Here is a 27,416-nt window from a genome sequence, read left to right on the forward strand (position 1 = left end):
TTTTTAGAAAATGTAGTGGAGTATAAAGCACAGATTAGGGCTGCACAATATATAGAAAAATTTTCGTTATCGCGATAACAGGACGTGCGATAGGGCCATCGCAAAGCACGTCAAAAACGGCGATAAATGTTTGGTTAAAAAATTTCCATCCGTGTCATATATCAACTTTTTGTAAACCAGCTCTGTTTTTTACGTGGAAGTATTATTTGACCAATCAAATGTAGCCCCTCTGATATGCGGCCAATCAGATGGGTCCGTTCACGTAATACGCCCGCCCCCTACGTAGACCCTTATCCCAAAATTCCACTATCTCCGCTCCGCCCCCGCTTTCCGCTGCGGCTCGCTTCCCTTGTTTGTCATGCTGGCTCAGATTAACGAACCCACTTTATGCTGAGGTTTCTGGAATCAGCGCTGCTTTCAAACATAAACGCGAGTCCGCTCGGTGTCGTTAAGCAGCTGATAATAACCGGGCTGACTCCGACACGTGCCGGTGAACCAACCCACCTACCTCCATGTCGCTAGTGTTCCTCCGGGTGGTGACGTTAGCCCCAGGCTCCGGTTAGCTTCCAGCTAAAAGGCTACAGGACTCTCCTCCCAGTCCCACCCTGCTAAAGAGGGCCTGGAAAAGTTCCCCCACACATCAAAGTGATTTTTCATTTATGAGCTTTTATAACCTTGTTAATCAGGATAGTTGATTTGCTGCTGCACATAAACTGTCAGTCAGAAGCTCTGCTAGCCGGTTATCTTAGAGAAGCTAGTTCAATTTGTTAGCTTGTTATCAGAATCATAGTTGCAGTTTCATCATCTGAGCAGCTTTTTAAGATCTAGGTAAACTTCTTCAATTTGGGGTTAAAAACAAACGTTTTCACATATTTTCCATGTAGTTTTTTTTTTGCCGGTTCCTCTTCTGAAAGGTAGACAATTGTTTTTCTCTTTCCCTCAGAAAATCTTAATATTCTCCTAGTTTGGCCCGGCACAGATCACTTCCCAATTACAGCAACAGCCTTATATCATAACCACATAAGTGGAGAAAATGTTCAGTAGCAATGAGAGAATTTGCTGTTGCATTTAAGTGATGTTAACTATTATTTAACATTTAAACTTATTTTCTGATTTTTTTTTTTATTTATTCAAAAAACCCTGGTAAGGGATGTTTTTCTGTATTTGGAGCATCAGAAAAAGTTTTATGGTGGAGGTGATGTTTTAAAGCCGCTGAGAAACTGCATGCATGCAGTTTGTTGTTTTGCTGCTAATACAGTAGCAGCTGCAGCTGCATATTTTTGCAATAAAAATGGTATGTTGTAATGGAATTCATGCATTATTTTTTGTTTGCTTTGAAACCAGAGCAGACGTCACACGCCAGACGACATCAACACTGCATACTTTAGTATTTGTTCATTTATCGTGAGTAATATTGATATCGCAATATTAAGCACTGTTATCGAATATCGCAGGTTTTCCTAATATCGTGCAGCCCTAGCACAGATAATTGCTTTAAAATGTAGTGGGGAAAATAAAAAGAAGGGCTCAAGAAAATTGCTTCAAGATGTAAGAATGAAGTAAGAATGACATGCTGTGTTCAAATTTGATTACTGCAGTCGATTTTCCTAAGTGAAATATCATTTTCTCACTGCCGGTCCGTGAGTTTCATGGCTGTTGCCAGTTAAGCCTAATTTATACTTTTCAGTCAGGACGGACACACGCAACGCCATTATCCATCCTTTCAGGGGCTCTCAGACAGGCTTGCAAGGACGGACAAAGTCGAGCTCTCTTTTCTAAACGTCGAGAAGGAGAACGCAAGCTTGTGATTGGTCGGGATACCGCTGTCGTCTACACCATTGTGCCATCAAAAACATAAAGAGAGCCGAGCATATCTAGCAGCAGACACAGAGAAGCTTGAAGAATCCCTCATGGAAAAACTCTAATATGAACATTTTATTCTCCCGTGACTGGAGGAGTGACAAGATACACTGCAAGTGGATGGAAATAATGGAAAACGTGGGTTTAGAGGTGGCGAGTGCATGAAGAGGTGGAGGACAATGAGGGACAAATTTGTCCTTGTTAAAAGTCTCTGAAATACAAAAAAAAAAAAAAAAAAAAAAAAACCCCACAACATAAAAACACTAGTAAATGCATTATCTTGGACCGGATACATGACAGGATACCACAGAACAGCGCTACTCCCTCTGTTGTCCTGGCGAGGAATTGCTTTACAACAAGTCAGAGAGCAAAACATCTCCGTTAATGCATGCGCGCCTCTCCTTCGTGGAGCTGACAGAGGAATATAAATTAGGCTTTAGCCTACGGATCAGCATCAGAAGATTCTAGATAGCGAGCAAAGACGAGTCATACACAGTAAGTTGATAAGTAGATAAATACATTGTCAAATCTGGGTATTGGGTATTTTACCGTAGGCAGCACTTACTACACATATTACGGTAATATTTCTCTGGCATTATAGGAAGTGTGGTTGTTTGCTGTCTTGCTTTTAGCTTGCTGAACAACTCATTAAAGGAGGTAAAACTCCACAACTGACTGATTATTCACTTCACACATACACTCCATTGTAATGTTGAGTTGTTAGTAATTGAAATAGTAGCTTGAGATATTTTTAAAGCCTACAATTTGCTTCTAATTTGTCGTTAGCATTGTTAGCTCAACATTAGCGTCTAGCCTGCTTCGTCTGAAATTAAAGTAAAACACAATAATTCTGTGGCTTCATAAGGGCACAAGAAATAACTTCTGGGTTGCTCCTGTTTACTTGCTGCGTCTTTAAACAACTCACAGATTGTAAAGAGTAACTACATCCCTCTTACAGGTTTTGTCAAGAGAAAAACCGACAAACCCCTAGCTGGCTGAGAATGAAATTTGTTTGAGTGTAAACTTTCCTCCAACATGATGGAGGCATTAGAATGTTTTGTGATATTTCACTGTAGAATTCTTACATATTGCTCCTTTAAGTAAAGTACAGATAAGTAAGTAAGTAAAGTAAGTAAAAGTTTATTTATATAAGAAAAGTCATACTTAAGTATAGTAACAAAGTCAAAATGAGACCATTATCAATAACTAATAAATGGTTAATACTTAAGGTAATTACTGAATGGTTAATGATTACTTTATTAAAAACAAATGAGAGGTCATAATACATTAAAAATTAATAAAAGGACAACAGTGGCTGTTTTTTTTGCAAAATAGTGACTTTGCTTTATTGTCTAGGTGGTTGCAATCTGAGAATCTTTAAGGGTCATAAATAAATATTTTTTAATTTAGTCAATATAAGAAATTCCCCCATTTGGATTTGCCACTATATTGCAACCATATGATCAATTGTTAGCATTAAAACATTACTCAAGACACATTGTGACTCTAAGGTTGAAGCATCTTTATTTTGAGAAGAAACTCACGTTGATGCGACTGTGTGCAAAACAAATAGAAGCAACAGGTGCTCGGCTTTCACAAAGTCAGGGTCACAACGTGAATCGAAAACTCCCTGAGCTGCTCCTCGCCTCAACAACTGTGTTCTGGAGATTTGTCCGTAGCTCCGGGGCACGAGATTCCTGCTGCTCTAGTCGTTTTAAAAGCCTGTCACAGATCAGCAGCTCACAATAAACACCAGGCAACCCTGGGTGCAGGGAGAAGGGTGTGTCTCGTTTCTACTGGTGCAAGGAGCAGTTGTGGTAAGGCATCACACACACACACACACACACACACACACACACACACACACACACACACACACACACACACACACACACACACACACACACACACACACACACACACACACACACAAATAGCAGAACAGGTTTGTCCGCTAACCCGGCCTTCCTATAAGGCTCAGTTACACCTGCAGCGGCACCGTTAGTTCAGAGGAGACTGGGAGAGGTTACAGTTAGACATGGCTGCTACTACTGCTCAGTCTACAGGGACCCTGCCCAGCGGAGTGGAGATATGCACCACAGCACCAGACATATTTTACCTGCCTGAACTGGTGAGGATGAAAATATAAGTCTCTTCTTCAAGTTACTGATAGAGAAAACAGTTTCTGGGATTTAGGGGGTTAAAATATATTTGTCCTTTTTAAAATCATATTATTCTGAAAAGTAGCAACAGATTTTGGTTTATTAAGCATTAAAATATGCTGCAGTTTAAACAAAACAAGCAATAATGAAAGTTATGATAAATTTAGAATATTTTCTTAGAGAAAACAAAACTGGTAAATGTTTCTAACATTAGGTTATTTAAATAAATACAAATTAAAATATTTAAAATGTTGCTTACAAAGAATGAAGTGTTATGTGGGAGGAGTAACTACACCTCCTCTCATATTTCTGTGTAGTGTTTCTGTTACTATGATCTAAGAAAGAATGCAGCCAACTATTCCATTCTTCTCTGTGAAAGATCACAAACAGATGAACAATGATCATGTAACAAATGGGAAATTACCATTTTTGTTTGATTTCCTTTCAAACCAAAAGAATCAAACCTGCACAAAGTGAAGTCTCAAAAGCTTGGAATAAAATAGTAAATTCAACATTGTGCATTTGAATCCAACAACAACAATTTTACTTCATCCAATTTATGCTGATTATGAATTGTGCAAAAAAAAGTCTACAATTCTTATTTCTCTAGATCAGTTTAATTAGAATATTGAATGTGAATCAAATTTTTACCTTTGGAATACCAGAAAAAAACTCTTTGCTGTTTGGCTTAGAGAGTTAATTTGGTTTAATAGTTATTTTGGTATTTTGGTTGAAAGTGTAAACAACTAATGTCCTCTCCTAATATTCTGAAATGCTCTTATAATAGTGGGAACATGTTTGTATGCTACCGTTTATTTGATTCTGGTGCAACTAAAATCTATTAACTCAGTTGTTTCCTCTGAGCGTATTCAAATTTTTATCTACATATATTTTTATTCTCTGTCACAACATAACAATTTCAGGCTTGTGCCATATGTTACATATCTGTCATATGTTGAGATAAAACTTGAATGTTCCATTTTTTACCCAAGAAATAAAAACAAATGAAAGCAGTGGAAGAGTTGCGTTGGTGGTAGCCAACCAGAGGCGAGACGTTTGCATATAATGTATTTTGATGATAAAGACTCCAAATCCTGTCCCCCACTCCTCCAATTATCATCTACTTTCAGATACAGGAGCGCCAGTGCTTTTTTTGTCAGAAAACAACTCACAAGGCATTCATTCGTATTTGAGACCATAGAGGATTTACTGAAATAATGAGAGTATAGTACAGGCCAAAAGTTTGGACACACCTTCTCATTCAATGTGTTTTCTTTATTTTCATGACCATGGCCATTTACAAAGGGGCCAACAAGTGCTAAACACCTCTGGGAACTCCTTCAAGACTATTGAAGACTCTTGAAGCTCTTTAAGAGAATGCCAAGAGTGCGCAAAGCAGTAATCAAATCAACGGGTGGCTATTTTGAAGAAAATATAATATAAAACATGTTTTCAGTTATTTCACCTTTTTAACTCCACGTGTTCATTCAGAGTTGTGATGCCTTCAGTGATAATCTCCCAATGTAAATGGTCATGAACATAAAGAAAACACATTGAATGAGACAGGTGTGTCCAAACTTTTGGTCTGTACTCTACATCCACATTAACCTAGCACAAATAAGTGAGGGGTGTGTCCTCTATCATTTAGAAAATAAAGTGATTCTAGTTACTGATAAATAAAGATGATCTGTCTCCAAAAATTTAGTAACAAACACATTTATTTCACTACTTTGTAAGCATGAATTTGTTTTAGCTTAAATGAAAGATTTTATCCTCCAACATGAAGTGTTGTATACAGTATATGTGACTATAAAGTCTGGCCTTGACTGACAGGAAGAGCTTCGTCGTGGGGCAGGACCAACGGTTATCTTTCAAACTGTCTCTGCATGCTATTGAACAACAAACAACATCATGTACTCACCGCTGTTGATGTCAAGTCAATGGGGCAGTCTGCCATACACTGTCAAAGAAGATGCAAAACACCCCTTTTCTAAATAAAGAACTTGAAGTGACCGTGTGTATCTTCTCTGGCAATGGGGGTGGTACATAGCTAAATCATTGCAAGTAAGGTGACAATAAGGGGCAAAAATCTCTGTGAGTGCAATTTTCGAACAAGTATTTTTTCAGATTGTTCAACCTCCAGCAAAATGACAATCATACAAGACTCCCTTTAATCACTGACAACAAGTGAAGAGGTAAATGTGTAAAATGATATTTATGAATGAGAAATGTTTTGTAATCGTTTGTTACAAATCAGTAAACTTGTCATCACAGGCTCACGTAGGGGAAAGTCAGAATTATGAGAAAAAAGTGAGAATTCTAAGAAAAAAGGTCAGAATTATGAGATAAAACATCAGAATTCTGTGATTAAAGTCAGAAATCTGAAATTAAAGTCAGAATTCAGAGAGAAAAAAGTCAGAATTCAGAGAAAAAAGTCTAAATTCTAAGAAAGTCAGAATTCTGAGAAACTAAGTCAAAATTCTAAGAAAAAAGTTAGAATTCTGAGAAAAAAAGTCAGAAATCTGAGAAAAAAGTCAGAATTCTAAAAAAAAAGTCAGAATTCTGAGATGAAAGTCAGAATTCAGTGAGAACCATGAAGCGTTTTGTTCTATAGAATTTTAGTTGTAGCTGCGACCACATCACTGATCATCACATGTCATTGCCCGCACAATGGTTAACATCAGATATGAATCATGAAGTTTACCTGCTGAGCATTTTCTGCAGTGACCACTCATGCATGACACGGTCAAAGCAAAAAGTTCCAGAGTTACGTATATTAGTTAACATTTGGATAACCCTGCAAAATAAACAGTACCCACACAAGTAAAGGAATGTGTTTGTTTAGTCAACAGTTTGAGAGATAAGGCTGTTTTTTTTATTTTTATTTTTTTACTATTTGTTTTTTTTTATCACAGTTTAATATTTTCTAAAAGCGTGTCTAAAGACTTTCATGTGCATGCGTTTGTATGATTTTCGTCTTGCTTGTTTGAAAACGTTTTGTTCATTTGAAGAACAAATGTTTTGTAGTTACTTTAACTACAAAAAAGAGAGATTTAATATGACTACATACAAGGCAAAGGAACACAATAACTTTGAATGCTGACTTTTTTCTGTATGAATAATTAATATGTAAAAGGATCTCAAACAAGAGAAAGGTGAATTAACAAACTGGTCTGTTCAACTCTAAAAATGGCGATGAAGGAGTTTAAAGAAAGGACACCTGATAAGTCTGTTCTTACGACTGAAAGACAATCAGGTCATTGCTGGTATTGAATGAAAACAAAACTGGAAATTCACGTTATGTAACTGAACCAAATCAGTCACAATTACCTGCACTGTTGCCATTACTGTTATTAATATCTGAATACTGTAACTTCCCAACCATTTATCAATCAATCAATCAATCAATCAATCAATCAATCAACCTTTATTTATGAAGCACCTTACAGGCATGAGCATGCCACCAAGGTGCTGTACAACAGAAGAATAAAATAATAAAACATATAGCGCCACAGACATAATTAAAACCACAAATAAGAATTACAAAATATGAAACATTAGCAATTGCTAACCCACATAATTAAAAGCCAGATCATAAAAGTAGGTTTTCAGCCTCATTTTAAAAACCGCTACCAATGGAGAGCCCCTAATGGTTGGGGCAGTGCGTTCCACAGTTTCGGACCCGCAACAGAGAACGCCCTGTCCCCTCTAAACTTCAACCTGGCCTTAGGAGCCACAGCTGGTTCTCAGAGCGGAGTGACCGGGCCGGAGCATATGGCTGCAGCAACTCTGCCAAATAGGTTGGAGCCACACCATTCAGCGCCTTAAACACCATTAAAAGAAGTTTAAAATAAATTCTAAAATCAACAGGCAACCAGTGGAGAGCAGCCAAACTTGGTGTCATGTGTTCATGCTTCCTTTTGTTGTACAAGAATCTAGCTGCAGCATTCTGGACAAGCAGCAATCGGGTTACAGTACCCCTACTTGCACCAAATAAAACGGAATTACAATAGTCAAGTCGCGAGGTAATAAAAGCATGAACAACAGTCTCAAGGTCACGTCTAGATAAAAACGGCTTTACTTTAGCCAAATGTGTTAAATGATAAAATGAAGAGGATACTACAGTACCCACATCAGCATCCATGCAGCATGCACTGTCCATCTTCACGCCAAGGTTGACTGCTGAAACACCCAAAAATGAGTTCAATTCACCGCAGTCTACGTTTGAAAAATCAACATGTCCACTCGGACCAAACAACAGTGCCTCTGTTTTTTCCCATTGAGACACAGGAAGTTTTCTGTCAACCATATTAATTCCTGCCAGACAATCCAAAAAATGTTTTATCATGTGATCACCGGCGCCATCTAGAGGCAAGTACAATTGGCAGTTGTCGGCATAGAGATGGAATCCAATTCCAAACTTTCGTAAAATGTTACCCAGTGGGAGAATATAAATTGAAAACAGCAAGGGTACCAGTATTGAACCCTGCGGTATCCCCCATGGCAGATCTGAGAAGCCCGATGAGAAGCCACCCATCCTCACACAAACTATCCTGCCACGTAAATATGATCTAAACCAGTTTAGGGCATCTGGTCAGGATGCCTCCTGGACGCCTCCCCGGGAAGGTGTTTCGGGCATGTCCTGCCGGCAGGAGGCCCCCGGGTCGACCCAGGACACGTTGGAGAGGTTACATCTCCAATCTGGTCCGGGAACGCCGGAGGAGCTGGTGGAGAAGGCTGGGGAGAGGACGGTCTGGAGCTCCCTAGTTGGGATGCTGCCCCCGCGACCCGGACCCGGATAAGCGGAGGAAGACGACGACAACCAGTTTAGGGCTTGCCCAGAAATTCCCACATAATGTTCAAGGCGATGGAGCAACACTTCGTGGTCTACAGTATCGAAAGCTGCTGTAAGATCCCCAGCAGCACTGGTCCTACTGCTGTTTAAAGGAAAAACATCTGCGTTTTAGGTTTGTAAACAGAAAAAAGTTGCTAACTCCATTTCCCAACTACTGAATGAGCGTGTCATTATTCCAATGCACTTTCATATTTTTTATGTTTTCTCTATTGAAAATGATAAATGGCCTCGATTTGTATAGCACCTTCTAAGGGTTCTACAACCCCCCAAGGAACTTCACAACACAATCAGTCATCCACCCATTCACACACACATTCACATGCTGGTGGGAATGAGCTATGATGCGGTCACAGCTGCCCTTGGGGGCACCGACACTGGCGCCACCAGTCCCTCCAACCATCACCAGCAGTCACGGTAGTTTAAGTGTGTTGCCCAAGGACACAACAGCAGCATTCTCTGGTCAAAGCCGGGATCGAACCTGCAACCTTCTGATTACTTGACAACCCGCTCTACTTCCTGAGCTACTGCGGCCCCGCATTGGAGACTGTGTCACCATAGTTTTGTAGAAAATCTGCCTTTTGCATTGTTCTTTTATTCTGGCACATCCTATAACTAAATATATTGTCTGGCCATGACCCATAGACAGAGCTCAGTTGGGAGGACGGAATCTCCGGTTGTCTTTCAAACTGTCTATGTACAATTGGGCAGCACTAGGACCAGTCAAAGCAAAAGGTTCGCCATACACTGTTGACGAAGAAGTACCTGTATCTAGTCATGCCTTAAAGAAAAGCCCAAGTCTAAGTCGATGCAAAAAACGTTCATGGGCTACTGCCATTGTGCTTTTGCTCCTTCACATCACCCCCGTAATGGAGCTCAGCCCACTCAACGTCTGTCTATAAACAGAGGGCTGTGATTGGCCCAGCCTAAACTTAGCCGAGCCAATGACAGATCTACACTGGAGCATAGCCAACCTGCAGCACAAAATCTTTAGCTACAATTATGGTTTGTCTAAATTTCTAGGTTATTGTTGTGTAACAGTAAAACATCTTTGCTTTTCCTTGCAGGTATTTGGTGGTTTGGTGTGGATTCTAGTGGCATCGACCCACATTGACCCAACTAACCCTTTGGGATGGGTGATGTTTGTCTCAGTCTTCTGCTTCGTCATGACCTTCCTCTGGATGATTATTTTTGTTACTGGGTGTCATAAAAGCAGTTCTGGCTGGGCCGTTGCAGTAAGAAATAAATAAATAAACATATAAAATAGAACAAAACCAGGAAAAGTTGTGACTATTGTATTTCTTTTGTGTGTGCAGGACTTTGTTTATCACTTCCTAGCAGTGCTGTTCTACCTGAGTGCAGGAGTGGACTTGGCTTTTATCACATTACAACATAAATCAGGGGACCAAAGAATTTATCGGATTGATATTTCTGCAGTGGTGAGTATTAGGCAACGACTTTCAACCACATTTCAAAACTCCTTCACTATTTGCTTTGCTTTAGTTACTTTGCAAGAAGGATTTCACCACTTACATTTATTCCAGTCTTATTCATCATTTTATTTATTTTTGTGTTTGAGCAATAAAAGACTGCATTTAGTAAAAAATGAAGTTTTGTTGCATGTTACCAGGATCGCCTGCTGTAAATGTTCTTTTTCAGGCAGTTGAAATGTATTGTTAAATACAGATTCACCTCTCTTTTAACATCTCAGTACTTCTGGTTAGCATAAATGTGAAAAATTGATCAAAGCACCAACAAACACGATACAGTCACAAGAGTTGGCCACAGCAGGAAATAGCCATGCAATCTTTAAAAATGTAGCACAAAATGCATTAATATGGTGTTTTGTACCTATATCTGTAAAATAGTTATTGATTTATGTGTTTCAGGTGTTTGCCTTTGTGGCCACACTTCTCTACTTCATCCATGCCATCCTCTCCGCCATCAGATGGAAACATTTCTGAGAACTCTCTCTCTCTCTCTCTCTCTCACACACACACACACACACACACACACACACACACGGAAACATAGACACAAGTACATGTGTTAATGTATCTGTGCATTTTGCTGTGTGTGTAAGGGGGATAGGAATACAGTTATGAACCTAATAGTTGTTGTAGTTTCTCATGTTTGATGTTATTAATATAAAAAAAAACACCTACTGATCATTTCCAGGCAAAACTACAAGCGTTTGATTTACACTTGGTTGTTTTTAAAAGATTCCAGTTGGATTGAGGCTTTCTGGACTGAGCACTGTGCAGTTTGGATCAGGAAGTGAATAATTAGAGAAATGTTCTCACTGTGTTTGTCTAACCCTAACCCTAATATATTTTGCATGCAGTTAAACCCTAACCCAAAACACATGAACTAATGAATCATCAAAGAGAAATGTTGTAATTCAGATCCCAATATAAAATGCATTTGAATTGATTTCTTTAATCTACAACCAGTCACCTCAAAGCGGAATACAAACATTTCATAAACAGTTGCTAAAATAAAGTCAGATGAGTCTGGCTGTGATTGAATCATAAATCAATTAAAATTGATTCTGTCCTATAAAAATATTTTCTTTTGTTAATATCAGATGACTCAGAGCTCCTGGCCGTTTGTTACAGGAAATAACGGGTCTTTAGGATGTTTTATTTCAATTATGTGATATGATGTGACACTGCCACTATTATGTAAGCCAGCAAATAACAATTGTTTGATAATTAAAACCTCCAGCAAACATGCAGAGTTAGTGATTAGGGAGCAAATTCTATGTTTTTATTCATACCACTACTACTACTAATACCACCAATACTACTACTACTACTACTACCACTAATACTACGACTACTCTACAACTGCTATTACTACAACTGCTACCACCAAAACTACTACTACTCTAACTTCTACTATTACTACTACTACTACTACTACTGCTACTCTACAATTAATACTACTACTACTACGACAAATCTACTACTACCACCAATACTACTATTACTACAACTACTCTACAACTACTATTACTACAACTACTACCACCAATACTACTATTACTACTACTCTACAACTATTACTATTACTACTACTACTACTCTACAACTACTATTACTACTACTACTACTGTACAGCAATAATTACTACTACTCTACAACAACTACGCTATTACAACTCTACAACAACTACACTACTACTACTACTACTCTAATACAACTACTCTACTACTACTACAACTACTCTACAACAACTACTCTACTACTACTAGTACAACTACTCTACTACTACTACTACTACTACTCTACAACAACTACACTACTACTACTACTCTAATACAACTACTCTACTACTACTACAACCACTCTACAACAACTACTCTACTACTACTACTACAAATACTCTACTAATACTACTTTACACACTACACTACTACAACTACTACTATTACTACTACTATTACTACTCTACAACTACTATTACTACTACTACTACTGTACAGCAATAATTACGACTACTCTACAACAACTACGCTACTACTACTACTACTACTACTATACAACACTCTACTACTACTACTCTACAACAACTACTCTACTACTACTACTCTACAACTACTATTACTACTACTACAACTACTGTATAGCAATAATTACTACTACTATACAGCAACTACACTACTACTACTCTACAACTACACTACTACTACTCTACAACAACTACTCTACTACTACAACTACTTTACTACTACTACTACTACTACTACTACCCTACAACATCTACTCTACTACTACTACTACTCCTCTACAACAACTACTCTACTACTACTACTACTACTCTAGAACTACTCTACTACTACTACTACTACTACTACTACCCTACAACAACAACAACTACTACTACTACCCTACAACAACTACTCTACAACAACTTCTCTACTACTACTACTACTCTACAACTACTATTACTACTACAACAACTACGGTACAGCATTAATTACTACTACTCTACAACAACTACGCTACTACTACTCTACAACAACTACACTACTACTACTACTCTACAACAACTACCCTACTACTACTACTACTACCCTACAACAACTACCCTACTACTACTACTACTACCCTACAACAACTACTCTACTACTAAAACCCTATAACAACTACTCTACTACTGCTACTACTACTACTACTCTACAACAACTACTCTACTACTACTACTACTCTATAACAACTACGTTACTGCTACTACTACTCTACAACAACTATGCTACTACTACTCTACAACAATAACTACTACTACTACTACTACTACTCTACAACAATAACTACTACTACTACTCTACAACAATAACTACTGCTACTACTACTACTACTGTACAACTACCATTACTACTGCTGTACAACAATAATTTTTACTACTACTACGTTACTGCTATTCTACAACAACTACTCTAAAACTAACAATATTACTACACTACTACTACTCTGCCACCATTGCATCTACTACTCTACTACTCATACTACTACTACTCCTACTAATAATAATAAAATATGGCAAGAATTAAATGTAACTACAAATATGAAAGTACTGTCATGGCTGTAAATATGTATCTTTGTACCCATATTTTCGGTTTGTTTCATATGACACAAAGTACACAAAGTGTATTTTTATAGCCTTGATGATTAAAAGTTGTAACCTTCAAACTTGTGTTTTTTTTTCTTTTTCAAACATTTTGGGTCGTGAATTGAAGGTTCAGGTGGAGGAACAGGAATCCAATCCAATTTTATTTCTATAGCGCATTTAAAAACAGCATGTCAGCTGACCAAAGCACTGCACAGAGTTAAACCTAAAAAGCCATTCAAATTCACATACATATACATAAAACACAATTAAAAACCGTTAAAATAGAAACACCTAAAATCAAAACAAAAATTTAAACAGCCAGTTAAAACAGAAGTAACAAAAAAAAAACAGAACAGAAGCACAGCATACAAGAACGATCATTGGCCAAAAGCTAAATTAAAGAAATGTCTTTAGGCTGGATTTAAACTGGGCCAGTGAGGAAGCCTGGCGTACCACCAGAGGGAGTGCGCTCCAGAGTCTGGGAGCAGCCAAGGCAAACGCACGCTCCCCACAAGCTTTATACTTCATTTTAGGGACTTTGAGCAGTAGATGGTCAGCCGACCTTAGTGACCAGAAGGGGATGTAGGGGGTGAGCAGCTCTGACAAGTATAAGGAGGCAGGTCGTATAAACTCAAAAAGGTAAAAAAAAAAAAAAAAACAAGGAACAAAAAACGAGAAATCAAGATAAGGAAGCAGGAAAACTGATGTCAGACTACAGAGAAGAACTGGAGATTGTAAACAGGAACATGTGAGCGGATTAAAATTTAACGCACATTTTTCTGTGTTTCTCAAATATTAGAACAAGCACTCATTAGTTTTAATGAAATTATGGTTGCTGAACCAAACATTCAATTTAACGCACATTTTTCTGTGTTTCTCAAATATTAGAACAAGCACTCATTAGTTTTAATGAAATTATGGTTGCTGAACCAAACATTCAGTCACTGGTAAAATTTTTAAATAAATCTAAATAAAGTCAAGCAGAAAGCTGTGTTTTTATTACAATGAACAGCATGGAACCCAAAATAGGCAGAGAAAATAATAAAAGGGTCTGTATTTGATACAACACCTTCCAAGGTTCTACAACCCCCCATGGCACGTTACAACACAAACAGCATTAAGGAGAACAACTATGACAGACGGGGTTCGAACCTCCAACCTTTTGGTTACAGGGTGGGCACCTAACCCCTCTGCCGCAGTCAACCATAATAATTCATTGTGCACACAACTTTCTGTCAAAGTAAACGTATTTGTGAAGAAAGATCCAGAAGTAAATAATTTTTTTTTGTTGAAAAAAAAAATTAACCTGTGACAATTTCAGAGTGAAAATTACAAACTGTATAAATAAAATGGATGGAACCTTCATCACATAACCTGTGGGTTTTTGAAGAGCTGCATTGAAGCCCAGTGGGCAGTTCCCTCCACCACCATCTTGGCCACGCCACGTGTCTCATCACTCCCAGAAAATACAAAAATGGGCAAAGAGGTGGTGCAGAGAGTGGGGGCAAATGACTGATACTCATCAGACTCTGAACCAAAGTAGCTATGAGCTAACTGAGCTAATCCAGAGCTAACCAAAACTAATGCAGGTTAGCAGATGCTTTCAGCCAGAAAACCATGGTTGAGACTCTGCTACCTTCATCTGAGCAAGCTGCTGATGGCTCATCTGACACCTGTCAAAGAACACGCCCCTTTATTTACATCTGAACACGTGAGTTAAACAAATTGACAGTGATAAATGACTTGCACTTGTATAGCAGTGGCTTTTTGTACCAGGCTGTTGGCATTTTTAACATGGGAGTCAATGGGAACTTGCTCCTTTCTGGAACCAGCCCCTAGTGCGATTTATGAGCACTTCTGAATTTGCTTAAACATTTGAGATAATTATAAGCAGGAAAATTTGGCACCCCAAATATTAAACCCACGTCCTGCAAAATTTGTAACAGAGACGTGATTTATCTTCTAAGAGAAAGAAATAAACAACCACTGGATTATAAATTATACTTTATTTTTTGCAAAAAAAAAAAAAACAAAAACACATGGAGCAGGAACTCTACGATTTTTGCTAATTATTAGAATTTTGGTTGATGCAAGTAAATGAGAATAATGACTTATAACGACAGCGCACAGGACATTCAGACATTCCCAAAGTGAACCGACTCTGAAAAGAGCAACAAACAAAAAGCATTTCAGCTGTTTGCTCCTGGTTTCTGACAGCTCACAGTCTGGATGTTTGCACTACCAGATGGTGCGTTTGACTCCTGCCCAGATGGAGCGTTTATACCCCTGTGAAGCTCGAACATCGTCCCAGTGCAGCTTGGTGCTGGGGATCTCATCGTCAGACTCTGGGTTGGGACGCACGCCATCTTTAGGACTTGCCACAACCATGGGCAGCGGACCTCGATGCGCCTGGAACTCCACTACATGGAGATGCTTCTTGTCGGCCAGCATCTGATGAGTCTCCTGCAGGGAGACACCGATGAAGAGGGAATGAGATGATGACGTTTCAAACTCTGAAAATTTTCCACAATTTGGCTGAAAGCAGTGTTGTTTTTGGCAGGCATCGTAGGTTTTTTAGTCGACAAAGATTTTTGTTTTAAGTTTCACAAAAGATAAAAGTATTAGTCGTTAACAAATTAATTGTGATGTCACACATGTACTCTGAGCTACTAGAGAGAGTTTCATACCCACATCTTTTATTTTAGGGCTAAAGGAGAGATTGGACACAATCTTAGTTGCCCCAGATTTAGTCCAGTAAAACAATAATCCCAGAGTGACGTCCTTTTGTTACTTTGCTGGTAATCATTACACTTTATAGAATTAATATATTGATGCAAATCTGTGCACCATTCAGTAGATTTTCACAAACAAAAATGAGCCAGACACTTATAGGAAGCATACAGAGTGTTCTACACGACACTTAAATTGAAAAAAAAATTTTTTTGTTTCATTTGTTTATTTTTGGAGTTATCAGACTTCCAACTTAGTGTCTTTAAAAGTATATTCTGGCAAAGTCCTCTTACTTAAATGTGATAATGTCTTTTTTGTTGGTGGCTGTGTTGTTGCTCTTCTCGGCGTGCACAGCAGAACGCGCCGTTATTTCTTAGCTTGAGTAAGACATGCAGAAATTTGCATTTTGAGCACTATTTTCGTCCGGTCTCGAAAATGGAAACTCCCGCACGTCTCGTCATGTTTTAGTCACCAAAGAGTAACTTTTTCAGCACCTTGTTTTCGTTATGAGAAAAAGGGCGTCAACAAAAACATTTAGTCATCGTCATCATTGACAAAAACAACACTGAAGGTGAAGAACTGTTTTAGGCTTATTCATTAACCGCTCAGTTAGTTAAATGGGCCTTGAGGGTGAGACGGGGGTGAAGGTCTAGTGGTTATAAAGTAAGCTGCAGTTCTGAGAAGCCTTTTAAGCATCTGAACTGATTTCCTTCTTTCTGTGCCCATTATAAGACAATAAGCAGCGGTTTAACAGCTCTGAACACCCCCTGGTTCACTCTTATCCTCTGTCACATTAGCTGGCTCTGTCAGAATGTTTCACTGACTTTCAGAAACTGATTATGAGGCTTTCTCTTTCAAACACACACACACACACACACACACACACACACACACACACACACACACACACACACACACACACACTCACTGGTGAGCTCAGCAAAAATGAAGCAGCAGCTGGTTTCTGCCTTCTTACCCTTATTAAAACATCATTTCCATGTGAACAACCCCCACCGAGCGACTTTCATCCTGCCTCCAAGTGTGACTGTCAGGATGACTTATAACTATTTATTTGTGGTTCTGTCTGTGTTTCAGAACTTGCACCTGCTGGTCCATAGCAACTCACTGCAATAATCAAAGTCACCTTCAGATGAGGGGGAAGGCAGCTGAGCTCCAAATACCTGACAAAGTTACATTTTCAAAATAATACTAGAACATTCCTTTAGGAACTGTGATGGGTCCAGCCCACTGCAGCATAATTGCTTTTAGAGATAGTTTTAGCCAAACAGAGAGCTAGAGTTTCCCACCTTGTAGGCAGCAGACAGCTGCTGCAATCTAAATGAAAAGCTATTTGGAGCAAACTGAAACATCCCGCTTAAACCAGAGTGTGAAAACAGTAACCCAGGCTTTCCACTGGATGCATAGATATCGGCAAGTGTTTTACCTGCGAGTAGGGCTGCAACATTTGGATCATCGATGAGTCGGATGGGGTCTCGCCTCGGTTAATCAATTAATCGGATTAAACAGGAAAATTTAACCTCTAGGGCAAAATTTTTTTCTCTCCTTCCTTTACTTTAACAACAAAACGTGATTAGAAAACAGTTAAATAGCATGCAAAACAACATGCTATCACCTAGATCAGGGATTCCCAAAGTGTGGTGCGCGCACCCCCTGGGGGTGCGCGAGCTGCCGCTAGGGGGTGCACGAGGTGAAAAGTGTAATGGCTGCGGAGCTCAGAGAAGTCTGTCATATCCATTAGCATAGCCAGAAACTCATTTGTGGGTGGGCCTAAGAAAAAGTAAGTGGGCACAATAAATGTAATTGAAAACAAGTATATTTTTGCGCGCGCGCGTGTCCTCCGCATGTGCCCTAGCTTCATAATAACAATGCGCCGAGCTTCAGCACTCTGGCCTGCGCACGCCGATATGTTCCGTATTTGATCATTTTTAACGGTGTTGGAGAAATCTGAAGGTGAGTCATTCTGGCAGATTGTAATTAACACCCTGTCTCATGCAGGTGTTTCTGACATTGTAAACCTCACACACAGATCATTGTGGATGTAACTAAATAACAAGAAATGATTCCCATTCAGGCTATTAACTGCGCGCTGAAGATCTGAAGTTCAGAGTGCGTCTGTCAGAGGTCAGACGCGTTCCGGCTGAACCACGGCTCACGGGTGCACAAGTGAGCACATCTGGGCTGGGCAGAAGTCATTTTACAAGATTGGTTTAAATAGCGCGAGATGCGGTGACTTGAGCGGCTGTGCCGCGCGCGCGTGCACGCGCACACACACAGATTCAATAAGCGCACACGCTGCTTTAACTCCGGCGCGCCGTCAGACTGAAGGCAGAAATGAACGCTGCCTCCACCGTGATAAAAACTTTTAAGAGGTTATTTTTCATTCAAGGTCAAATTAAGATATTAGCTTCTGGGATGAGTCGGTCCGCTCCAGCCAGTGACTCCTCATGAACCTGACCACAACTCATGTTACTGCAGCATTTGTTGTTCCAGTCCGCATGACAGCGGATCGCAGATTCAGCCACACCATAAAACAGCAATAAGTCGGTCTGAGGTAAAAGTGAACATCATGGCTATATCTTGTCCCCTATTGACATTTGATTACGCACAAGTAGGTGATCAGCTCAGGTTTACGCAGAGCAGAAGGAAGGAGAGCGCTCTGGCCGCACAGGTTAAACGTTCCTACTTTAAGAAAACCGTTCAATTGCATTGTTGATGTTCTACCTGGGCACTCTAAATATTTATTTAAAATGAAATCAAAGGAAATTGTAATGATATCGAATGTTTATTAATTACTATTTAAAAAATGAAAGTGATGGGGAATTTTTTTAACCCTGTGTGTTTAGCTTGACATCTGATATATATAGAGCCATGCCCCAATGTGGGGGCTGGGGGGGGTGGGGGGGTGGGTGGGGGGTGGGTGGGTGCGTCGACATGGTCGGGACATAGAAGGGGGTGCGCGGCTAAATAAGTTTGGGAACCACTGACCTAAATGTATCCATATTTAATCTATGATCAGTAAAATTGTATGTATTTCATTAACATGTTCAGTTGTAAGAAAGAAGGAAAACAATCTTTTATATAGCACCTCTCAAGATAAAAATCAGGAGGCGCTTCACAAAATAAAAGTATATAAAAAATTTAAAAAATATATTAAAAATATGTTTTAAAAAATTGTGATAAAAATTTAAGGAAAGGGAGAGAGAAAATGAATAGGAAAGAGGGAAATCAGTGGATCCTGGGAAAGGTGGAATAAAAGCAAAACAAAGAGAGGGTGGTGACGAAGGTCACGGGAAAGCCAGCTTGAACAAGTGAGTTTTAAGCTGCTTTAGACCACTGAGTCCACTGATCTCAGTAAGCTACTGGAAATGCTAATAACATTGAATTTACTGCTAAAAATGTAATGGTGGCATATCTATTATGTTCTTGTTAGCAACTATCCAATTTAAATTATTTTCACAGATAGACGTTTTTGTGAATTACATGCTACAGTGGCTTGCCAAACTCCTGCAGCGGTGTAGCAGAGCAGACCTGAAGCAGCAACCTGACTGCAGCGGTTCTGTTCCCATAGCACTGCAGACAGCTTAAACAGGATAAATAAACAAGATGGTGGGGTCCTTTAGTTTCATGACCATCGTGTTTTTAAGTAACCCCACTTGATCATGAGCCTGCTACCCACTAGCATTAGCTAATCTGCCCATCGTTGCACTTTTGATCCCAAACTTTGGACTGTTTCTGCCTTTGTGTCTTTGCTGGTTTCTCTGTTTTCCCCCACAGCACCTAGAAAAGCACATTGTGCGCCAGTAAAAAGCATCTTCCTTACACCATAACAAGCAACTTACCTTTGTTCAACAAAGTTCTGGGGGGAAAAGTAACCATCAAAAAATAGTTAATTGCACACTGAGTTTTTTTCATCTCATGTACGACATATGTCTCTATTGTTCTGATCTGCCTCAGTCTGCTCTGACGCCGCATACAGATGAACTGTGTGCATTGCTGATACATAAAGGTTGCACAACACAATGAATCGATGACAAAAAGTGTTGCCAATGCATTTCTTCATTGATTTTTATTAATTTTATCGATTCGTTGAGCTCCCTGCAATGAGCATAACTGCGAGCTCCCTTCCCACCAGGAGTGTTTCGGGTGCGAAACGGCAGCAGAAGCGTTCTGAACAGCTTGTCCGGCGAGGTCACAAAATTACTGTGAAACTGCAGGACCACACACGATTTCAGCCCGCGATACCAAACGCAATAACAAGTAAAAAGAAAGATAACAGCATGCATCTAAACATGGTCTGAGGTTTATTTTCTGCTCTTTTTACCTCAAGTACGAAGGTTTTTCAGGTAATGAAGTACTTTTATACGAGTGAAGCACTGGAAATTGGAATGTTATTTTTATTTAGAAAATTTCTTAAGGTTTTACACCGATTTCACGTTTGACTTCCTGTCTAGCCCGATCTGAACTGCTGATATTGGCACGATCTGGAAGTGTAAAAAAATAGACTTGAAGTGTAAGCAATGTGCACCTGTGCTTCTGGCTTGCTTCCAAAATGTAATGCTTCACGGCCGGTGGATATCACATCAATCCACTATAAAGGTGACTGATGTGTACCATGTTTCACAGACATAACGCGATGCATACACATCTGGTAGAAGGCCTAGTTACGCCTATCAAAACAATATTTTAACAGGTGCGTCCCAGGGGGTTGATGGACATGAACAATGTGTTTGTACTGCAGCAACAATTAGGTACATGCATGTAATGTAGATCAACAACATGTCTGAGCGTTCCATTTCTGTGGCGAATTTTAAGTTTCAGTCCTCTTCCACTTCCCTCGTCCATGGTGTCCCACAAGGTTCTGTGCTGGGGCCTCTACTGTTCCTTCTTTATCTGCTTTATCTGCTCCCCCTACAGCCCATGCTGAGCTTTCACTTTTTTGTATTGTTTTTGTGGAACATCTTGTGATTTTTATTTTGAAAGGCGCTTTATAAAAATAGCTTCATCATCATCTTCTTCTAACAATAGGGATTTTTGTCTACTTCACCGTAGTGTGACTCATTTCTGTAGGACCTACGGTTCACTCAAAAATCGGCTGAAAAAGTGCATATTCAAGGATCGCGAAGAGTGAAACCAAAATACACACACAGCAAAATTTACAAATTTCTAATATATAAAACATTACAGTTATTAGCTTTCTCCTCTAATGTCCGGAGTTTGACAGTTTGCGACACAATACATTGTGGGAAACTTTGCTGTCCCAAGTTCACAGAAGGATGCATTGATGCCTCCTCGATACAATGGGCGGAGCAAGAACACATCTGGGAACATAGAGCAAACTTGCCATTATGCATACATAGGATTGTAAGAGTCCTTGGGCCATCGCCGATGACGTTTCACAAGGACGTGAGTACACAAGTATGCATATTGAAAAATGGCCAGTGTCTTTTCTTGTTTAGTCTCTTTGTAAATGTTACCATGGTAACACAAAATGTTACAGCATATGACCAAGCCAGTCAATTTGATGTTAAATTTATGTGGGCTCTTCTTTTCGAGCAGCATTAAGTTTGATAGAATATTAATAAAGAAACTGCTTTAGATGTCATTAACAACAAGAGCCTGCCTTGAAATACGTGGAACCAAGCACTGGCTCCATGTATTTCTTAGGCAGATCCCAATTAGACCCGCAATTTGATCCCTGGGGAGTGATGTATGACTGATGCCAGGGAAGGCTAATCTGTTCAGAAGGCTGGAGAGAGAGATGGCATCAAAGGCAACACTCAGAGGGATAAAAACGGAGAGAAGCCAGAATGTAGAGGTTATGATTACTTGTATGAGTATGAAGAGGAGAAAGACAAAAGACGATGAGGGCTAGAGAGGGGAGGTTGGTGGTTTTGATTTAAATTAATTTTTGTTGCATCAACTATGGCAGGAAAAGTTAAACTAGTATGGTAGACAAAGAGGGGAACAGGGGGTCTCATTGACAAATGACAGGTGTTAGACAAGAGTTGCCAAATGCGGATAAGACTTCTGAAATTTAGAGATAGAAAAAGGACATAATGGAGTTGCAGAATTCATCAGCACATATAAGAAGAGTAGATGGGGTGAACTAATGGTGTTAAGCAATGGGAAAAAACTTGTAATTGCATTCATTTAGGCAGACAAATCTAGAGTACTATGATGACTTAGTCAAGGCAATGCAGTTTGTTTGTACAAAATAAGATTATTATAAATGTATTTACGTATGGTCAGTCCATAGAGGCTTCTTATTTGATGTCCTTTATTCTTAACATGGCGTGGGGTGGACATGAACCATGGAGATGAGTGGGAGGAGACAAATCAGTGTTTAGACATTTGTGGAGATTCGTGTTATAGAAGAAAACCAGATCAGCAGGGGTAAAGATGCTGTGGGTGCATTATGGTGAATCACAATGTGTCCAGGTTGTCTTTGAATTGTCAGATGTGTTCAAATGCAGCCAACAATTTTGACATGATGAGGAAGTGTTTAAACTTCATTATGACGTCTTCTAGCCTGGTATAGTCTGATCACGACCCATACGGAGAACTCAGTCGTGGGGCGGGATCTACAGTTGTCTTTCAAAGTGTCTCCGCATGCCATTGGACAATGATCAACAAGACATGCTCACCGCTACGGATCTCAGTCAATGGGGCAGTCCGTCATACATTGTTGAAGACTCATTTACATCTTTTTCTAAATAAAGGATTAAATACCGCTATCTGCTCTAGACTCAAAGAAAAACCCAAGTCTAAATAGTCCGAAGTTGAAGCCAAAGCTCTTTCAAACAAGCTGCCGCCATCTTAGTTGTTCCGCTCCTTTGTATCAACCCACCCACCAAACCAATAGAGACTGTGATTGGCCCACCAAACCAATAGATCAGGGCTATTCAATTCTGAGCCTCGAGGGCTGGTATCCAGCACGTTTTAGTGGTTTCTCTAGTCCGACACACTAAATTTAGTTATTGAGTCACCTGTGCAGCAGCTCATCAGGCTCTGCAGAAGCCTGTTAATCACCTGCTCATTGAAATCAGGCATGTTGAAGCAGGGTTAAAACTTAAATGTGATGGATACCGGCAGGGCACGGAATTGAAATGCCCAGCAATAGAGAGTTGTGATTGGAATAACACAATACTGCTCAGGCCAATGGTAGACCTGCTGAGGCTAGACTGACATGCAAAGAAAGAAAAGAAAGGATTAAAACGATCTTTTATGTAGCGCCTCTCAAGATGAAAACCACAAGGCACTTCATAAGAGCAAAAAATTTAAAATATAAAAAAGATTTTTCTAAATGATTTAAAAAATATGGATAAAATAAGAAAAACTAAAAATTGTGATTGAAAATGTAAGGAAAGGAAAAGAGAAAATGAATAGGAAAGAGGGAAATCAGTAGATCCTTGGAAAGGCCCTAACGACCAGGGGCCTCATTTATCAAGCTTGCTTATGCACAAAACGGGGTCGGAAAACTGCATAAGCAACTTTCCACGCAAACGTTGGGATTTATGAAAGAATGTGCACAACTTTAAGTTGACTAAGGACCTGGCTTACGCACATTTTGGACATGGGGAGCACCTGCAGAGCTGTTGCCGAGAAGGATAAAATTATGAAATCCTGCAGCATTATCACTTGTACTGCTTCGTGCGCACACAGAACAAGCCCCCCACATGCCTGCGCGCACATACACACACACACACAGCCTGAAGCGCAGAATACGGAATGCAGAATATCAGCAGGGGGACAGATTGAGACAAAATATCATGCATCTGTGACAGTGTGCGTCCTGTCACTGTGACCCGATTGATCATGCACCCTGGCTACTTGAACAGGGGAGATCTCAGTTTGGCTGACTGGTTAGCGCGTGTGACTTTCACCCGAGAGTCTGGGGATCGAATTCCGGTTGGACCATTTTTTTTTATAACCGCCACAGATCTCTCTGAAGAATCCACAACATTGACAGCTTCAGCAACGCTGTGCCACTCTGTGGATTTTCTCTTATTTGTTTTGCAAAAGCACTTCCTTTCATTTCTCCACCTCACCCAGAAGTATCTCAATTTCTGCTTCTGTGAAATTGCACCTCCTTGATCTGCCTTGATCTACGGTCACCAAGTCATTGGCGGAGCGCTGCAACAGCCGGCTTATGTATATGCAGGAGATCCACAAGGCACTTTGCATTGACTATTTATGGCAGTAAGTGGGCGTGGTGAGGGCGGGATGTGACTAAAAAGCAGCTGAGAACCTTTTAGATAGTTTCTGATTTATGAAGCGGAGATTGCGTGCAGCTGTGCGTACTCCATGTTTGATGGATCACAAACCTACTTGGCGGAAGTACTTTTTTTTTTTTTTTGCTGAGCTTAAGTACGGTTTTAGTAAGGATTCTACGCAATGTTTGATAAATGAGACCCCAGAACCAGGATCTTGGAATGAATCCTGAAGTCTGGGGCACAGATGAGGATCTAAGTCTTATTCAGCTGTAGAAAATTCCCAGCCATCCAGGTAACTTTAATAAGAGTCTAAGCAGGTGTGTAGCAGCTGCTGCTTAGACATATCATGGGGCTTAAAGGAGATGTACAGTCGGATGTCATCTGCATAAAGATGGTAGAAGATTCCTTTAAGAGGTCAGGATGTGCTGAAGAGGAAGCAGATAGGAAGGAGTAACAGTAGAGGCACCAGCACAGAATCTTGCAGGACACCATGGGTGAGGGAGGTGGTAGGGGACCGAAATGTGGAGACAGCCACTGAGGAGCACTCAGACAGAAGAGAGAAGAACCACTCCAGAGCAGTTTGTGATAGACCTACCCAGTGTCTCAACCTAACCAGTAGAAGACGATGGTCAACAGTGTCAAAGACTGCAGTCAGGTCCAGCAAGACAAGAACAGAACAGTCCCCTGCATCACTGTGGGTCAAAAGGTCATTAGAGACCCTAAAGCCTGCCGCACACGAGAGCAAACAGCCTCGAATGACTGGTAGCTCAGCAGATACCTCACTGAATGTGTGTGAAGAAATGAGTTTTCCACCTCACGAAACGCGGAGGTGAAAATCAAACCGGTTTGATATTTTCTGCCACATGGGAGGTAAAAACTCACCATGTGCACACTACATGAGCTGCCGGCTGAGCTGAAATATTCTAGTGACCACAACAGTGATTCGAGTCAGTTTGCTCAGCAGTGAGCTCCCGTGTGCCGCAGGCTTAAAAAAAAAAAAAAGAAGAAGAGCTGTTCCAGTAGAATGAGCTCTACGAAAACCTGACTGGAAGCTATCATAGATGTTATGTACATCAAGAGCAGCTGTGAGTTGTTAAGCCACAACCTTTTCCAATATCTTGAAGATGAACAAGAGTTTAGAGATGGGTGTGAAGCTGCTATGGAGAGAGGGGTCAAGACTCGGATTTTTAAGAAGCAGGTGGATTACAGCGTTAAAGTAAGCAGGGATCTGACCAGAAACCAGAGAAGCATTAATTACACAGAGCACGCTGAGACCGATGGACTGAAATGTATTTTTCAACAAAGATGAGGGTAAGATGTCAAGGGGGCATGCAGAGGTCTTCATAGAGTGAACTAGTTTGGTTAACTCAGGCAAAGAAACAGGAGCAAAGCTACCTAGGCTGACAGGCCGGGTTGGAGTCGGGAGAGGCAGAGATAAAGCTGAGGGAGAGATGCTAGATCTAACCTTATTGACTTTGTCCACAAAGAAAGACAGAAAGTTCTCACAGTCTGCAACAGAGTGGATGGAGGCTGTAGGAGAGGCAGGAGAGACGATGCTGCTGATGGTGTTAAACAGCACCTTGGGGTTCCCTTTGCTCTGGGACACCAGGTTGGAAAAATAGGCAACCCTCGTGTCTTGTTCAGCAGTCTGTGACTGCAGAGCTAAAGGATGTCAGAAGGTCTTTTAGATGCAGCAGACGGACGTGGCGACAGGTTTTCTTCCATGAGCGCTCAATTTTTCTGCATTGGCGCTTCAGGCTGCGAATGCTGTCATTAAACCAGGGAGTAGGGTTCACTGCAGGAGCTGATCTGGTTCTGACAGGACTGATGCTGTCCAGGATGAAGAGGCAGTGCTCGTTAAACCGAGAAGTCAAAGCAAAATTATTTTGCTTTGGCGACTGTCCGTCTAGATATCTAGGCTAGAAGTCTTCTGCTTTGGTGATAAAGCTGTGATTTTACACATTTACAGCCTAGACAGGTAGCCTGTCCCCTCTCAGACACCTCTGACCCATCTTCTATGAGCTGTGTTTTATTAGACCCACAATTTATGCTCCTGAATGCAAGAAGAGTCTTTAACATTGTTTTGTTCACTAGAAATGACTAAAGTTTAACTAACAGTCACAAAAGTCCCGTTTTAACTTTATTTTGAGCAAATAAACATAAAAAACACAAAAGTAGTTATGAGATTCTGGATTTCGCAAAGACACATTTCTGGGAAGCTGAACAGTTTGAACCCTTTCCCATCAGCTCAACAAGCTCTCACCTGCTTGGCCAGTCCGGTGAAGAGGGCTCGAGTAATGTTGAGGAGATTTACCGATCCCTCCACTTTGCAGTACATGTCCTTGATGCCGATCAGCTTGCACAGAGTGATGACGGCCCGGTGGCAGTGCAGACCGTAGCCTGCAGACACACACACACTTCAGTATAAAATGCTAAAAAATCCAGTTTTATGTTACATTTTCAGATGAGTCACATCAGAATATAATTCTGTAAGATTAACCTTAATGGAAAGGAAATTTACCTTCATTCTGTTTCTTCATATGCAGAGTTGTCCTCTTGAACTTGGACTGGATGTCATGATAAACTGTCGGCAGAGAAAAGAAGCAGCTGTTAACATTAAACAAGTCCAGAGAGTCTAACCAGCTTCACATGTTTGTGCCATTTCCAGTTTGAGGAACTCGTGTTTCTCTACCTGCCCACCAGATGTCCCTCCATGTGTGAGCGTCTCCTGCTCGCTGTGGCAGCTGTGGCTGATTAGTTATTCAAATGAAGCCTCTCAGCGGGAGCGTGTGCTGCCAGCTACATGGCTTCAGGATAATGTTCTGATCTGGTGTCAAAACACTTGAAAACATCTCACTCTATGCTGTCCATGTAACTTTTAGAGATTTATTGTTAAAATAAATGAAATCTGCAGAATGCTGCAGAAATGCAGAGGAGGAAGTTCCCCATGAGAAGAATAAACAA

The 27,416-nt window shown here is 40.2% G+C and overlaps 2 protein-coding genes across 2 annotated transcripts in view; one reads left to right on the forward strand and one right to left on the reverse strand.

The window, feature by feature from the left end:
* The first annotated feature begins 3,845 nt into the window (after window positions 1-3,845).
* LOC107375885 (myelin and lymphocyte protein) lies at window positions 3,846-10,967 on the forward strand. The gene is made up of 4 exons (XM_015944696.3): window positions 3,846-3,991; window positions 9,942-10,109; window positions 10,191-10,313; window positions 10,764-10,967. Exons 1-4 carry the CDS (start codon window positions 3,899-3,901, stop codon window positions 10,836-10,838), a joined length of 459 nt encoding a protein of 152 aa, XP_015800182.1. The 5' UTR covers window positions 3,846-3,898; the 3' UTR covers window positions 10,839-10,967.
* A 4,508-nt stretch (window positions 10,968-15,475) lies between these two features.
* Window positions 15,476-27,416, reverse strand: part of mrps5 (mitochondrial ribosomal protein S5) — a 39,958-nt gene continuing 28,017 nt past the window's right edge. Inside the window, exons 10-12 of the mRNA XM_015944697.3 lie at window positions 26,974-27,036; window positions 26,716-26,852; window positions 15,476-15,951 (exon numbers count right to left, since the gene is read on the reverse strand). Coding sequence (XP_015800183.3) covers window positions 15,727-15,951; window positions 26,716-26,852; window positions 26,974-27,036 — 425 coding nt within the window. The 3' untranslated portion in view covers window positions 15,476-15,726. The remainder of the gene's footprint in view (window positions 15,952-26,715; window positions 26,853-26,973; window positions 27,037-27,416) is intronic.

The sequence above is a fragment of the Nothobranchius furzeri genome, chromosome 12 (assembly GCF_043380555.1).
Source record: "Nothobranchius furzeri strain GRZ-AD chromosome 12, NfurGRZ-RIMD1, whole genome shotgun sequence".
Classification (NCBI taxonomy): Eukaryota; Metazoa; Chordata; class Actinopteri; order Cyprinodontiformes; family Nothobranchiidae; genus Nothobranchius; species Nothobranchius furzeri.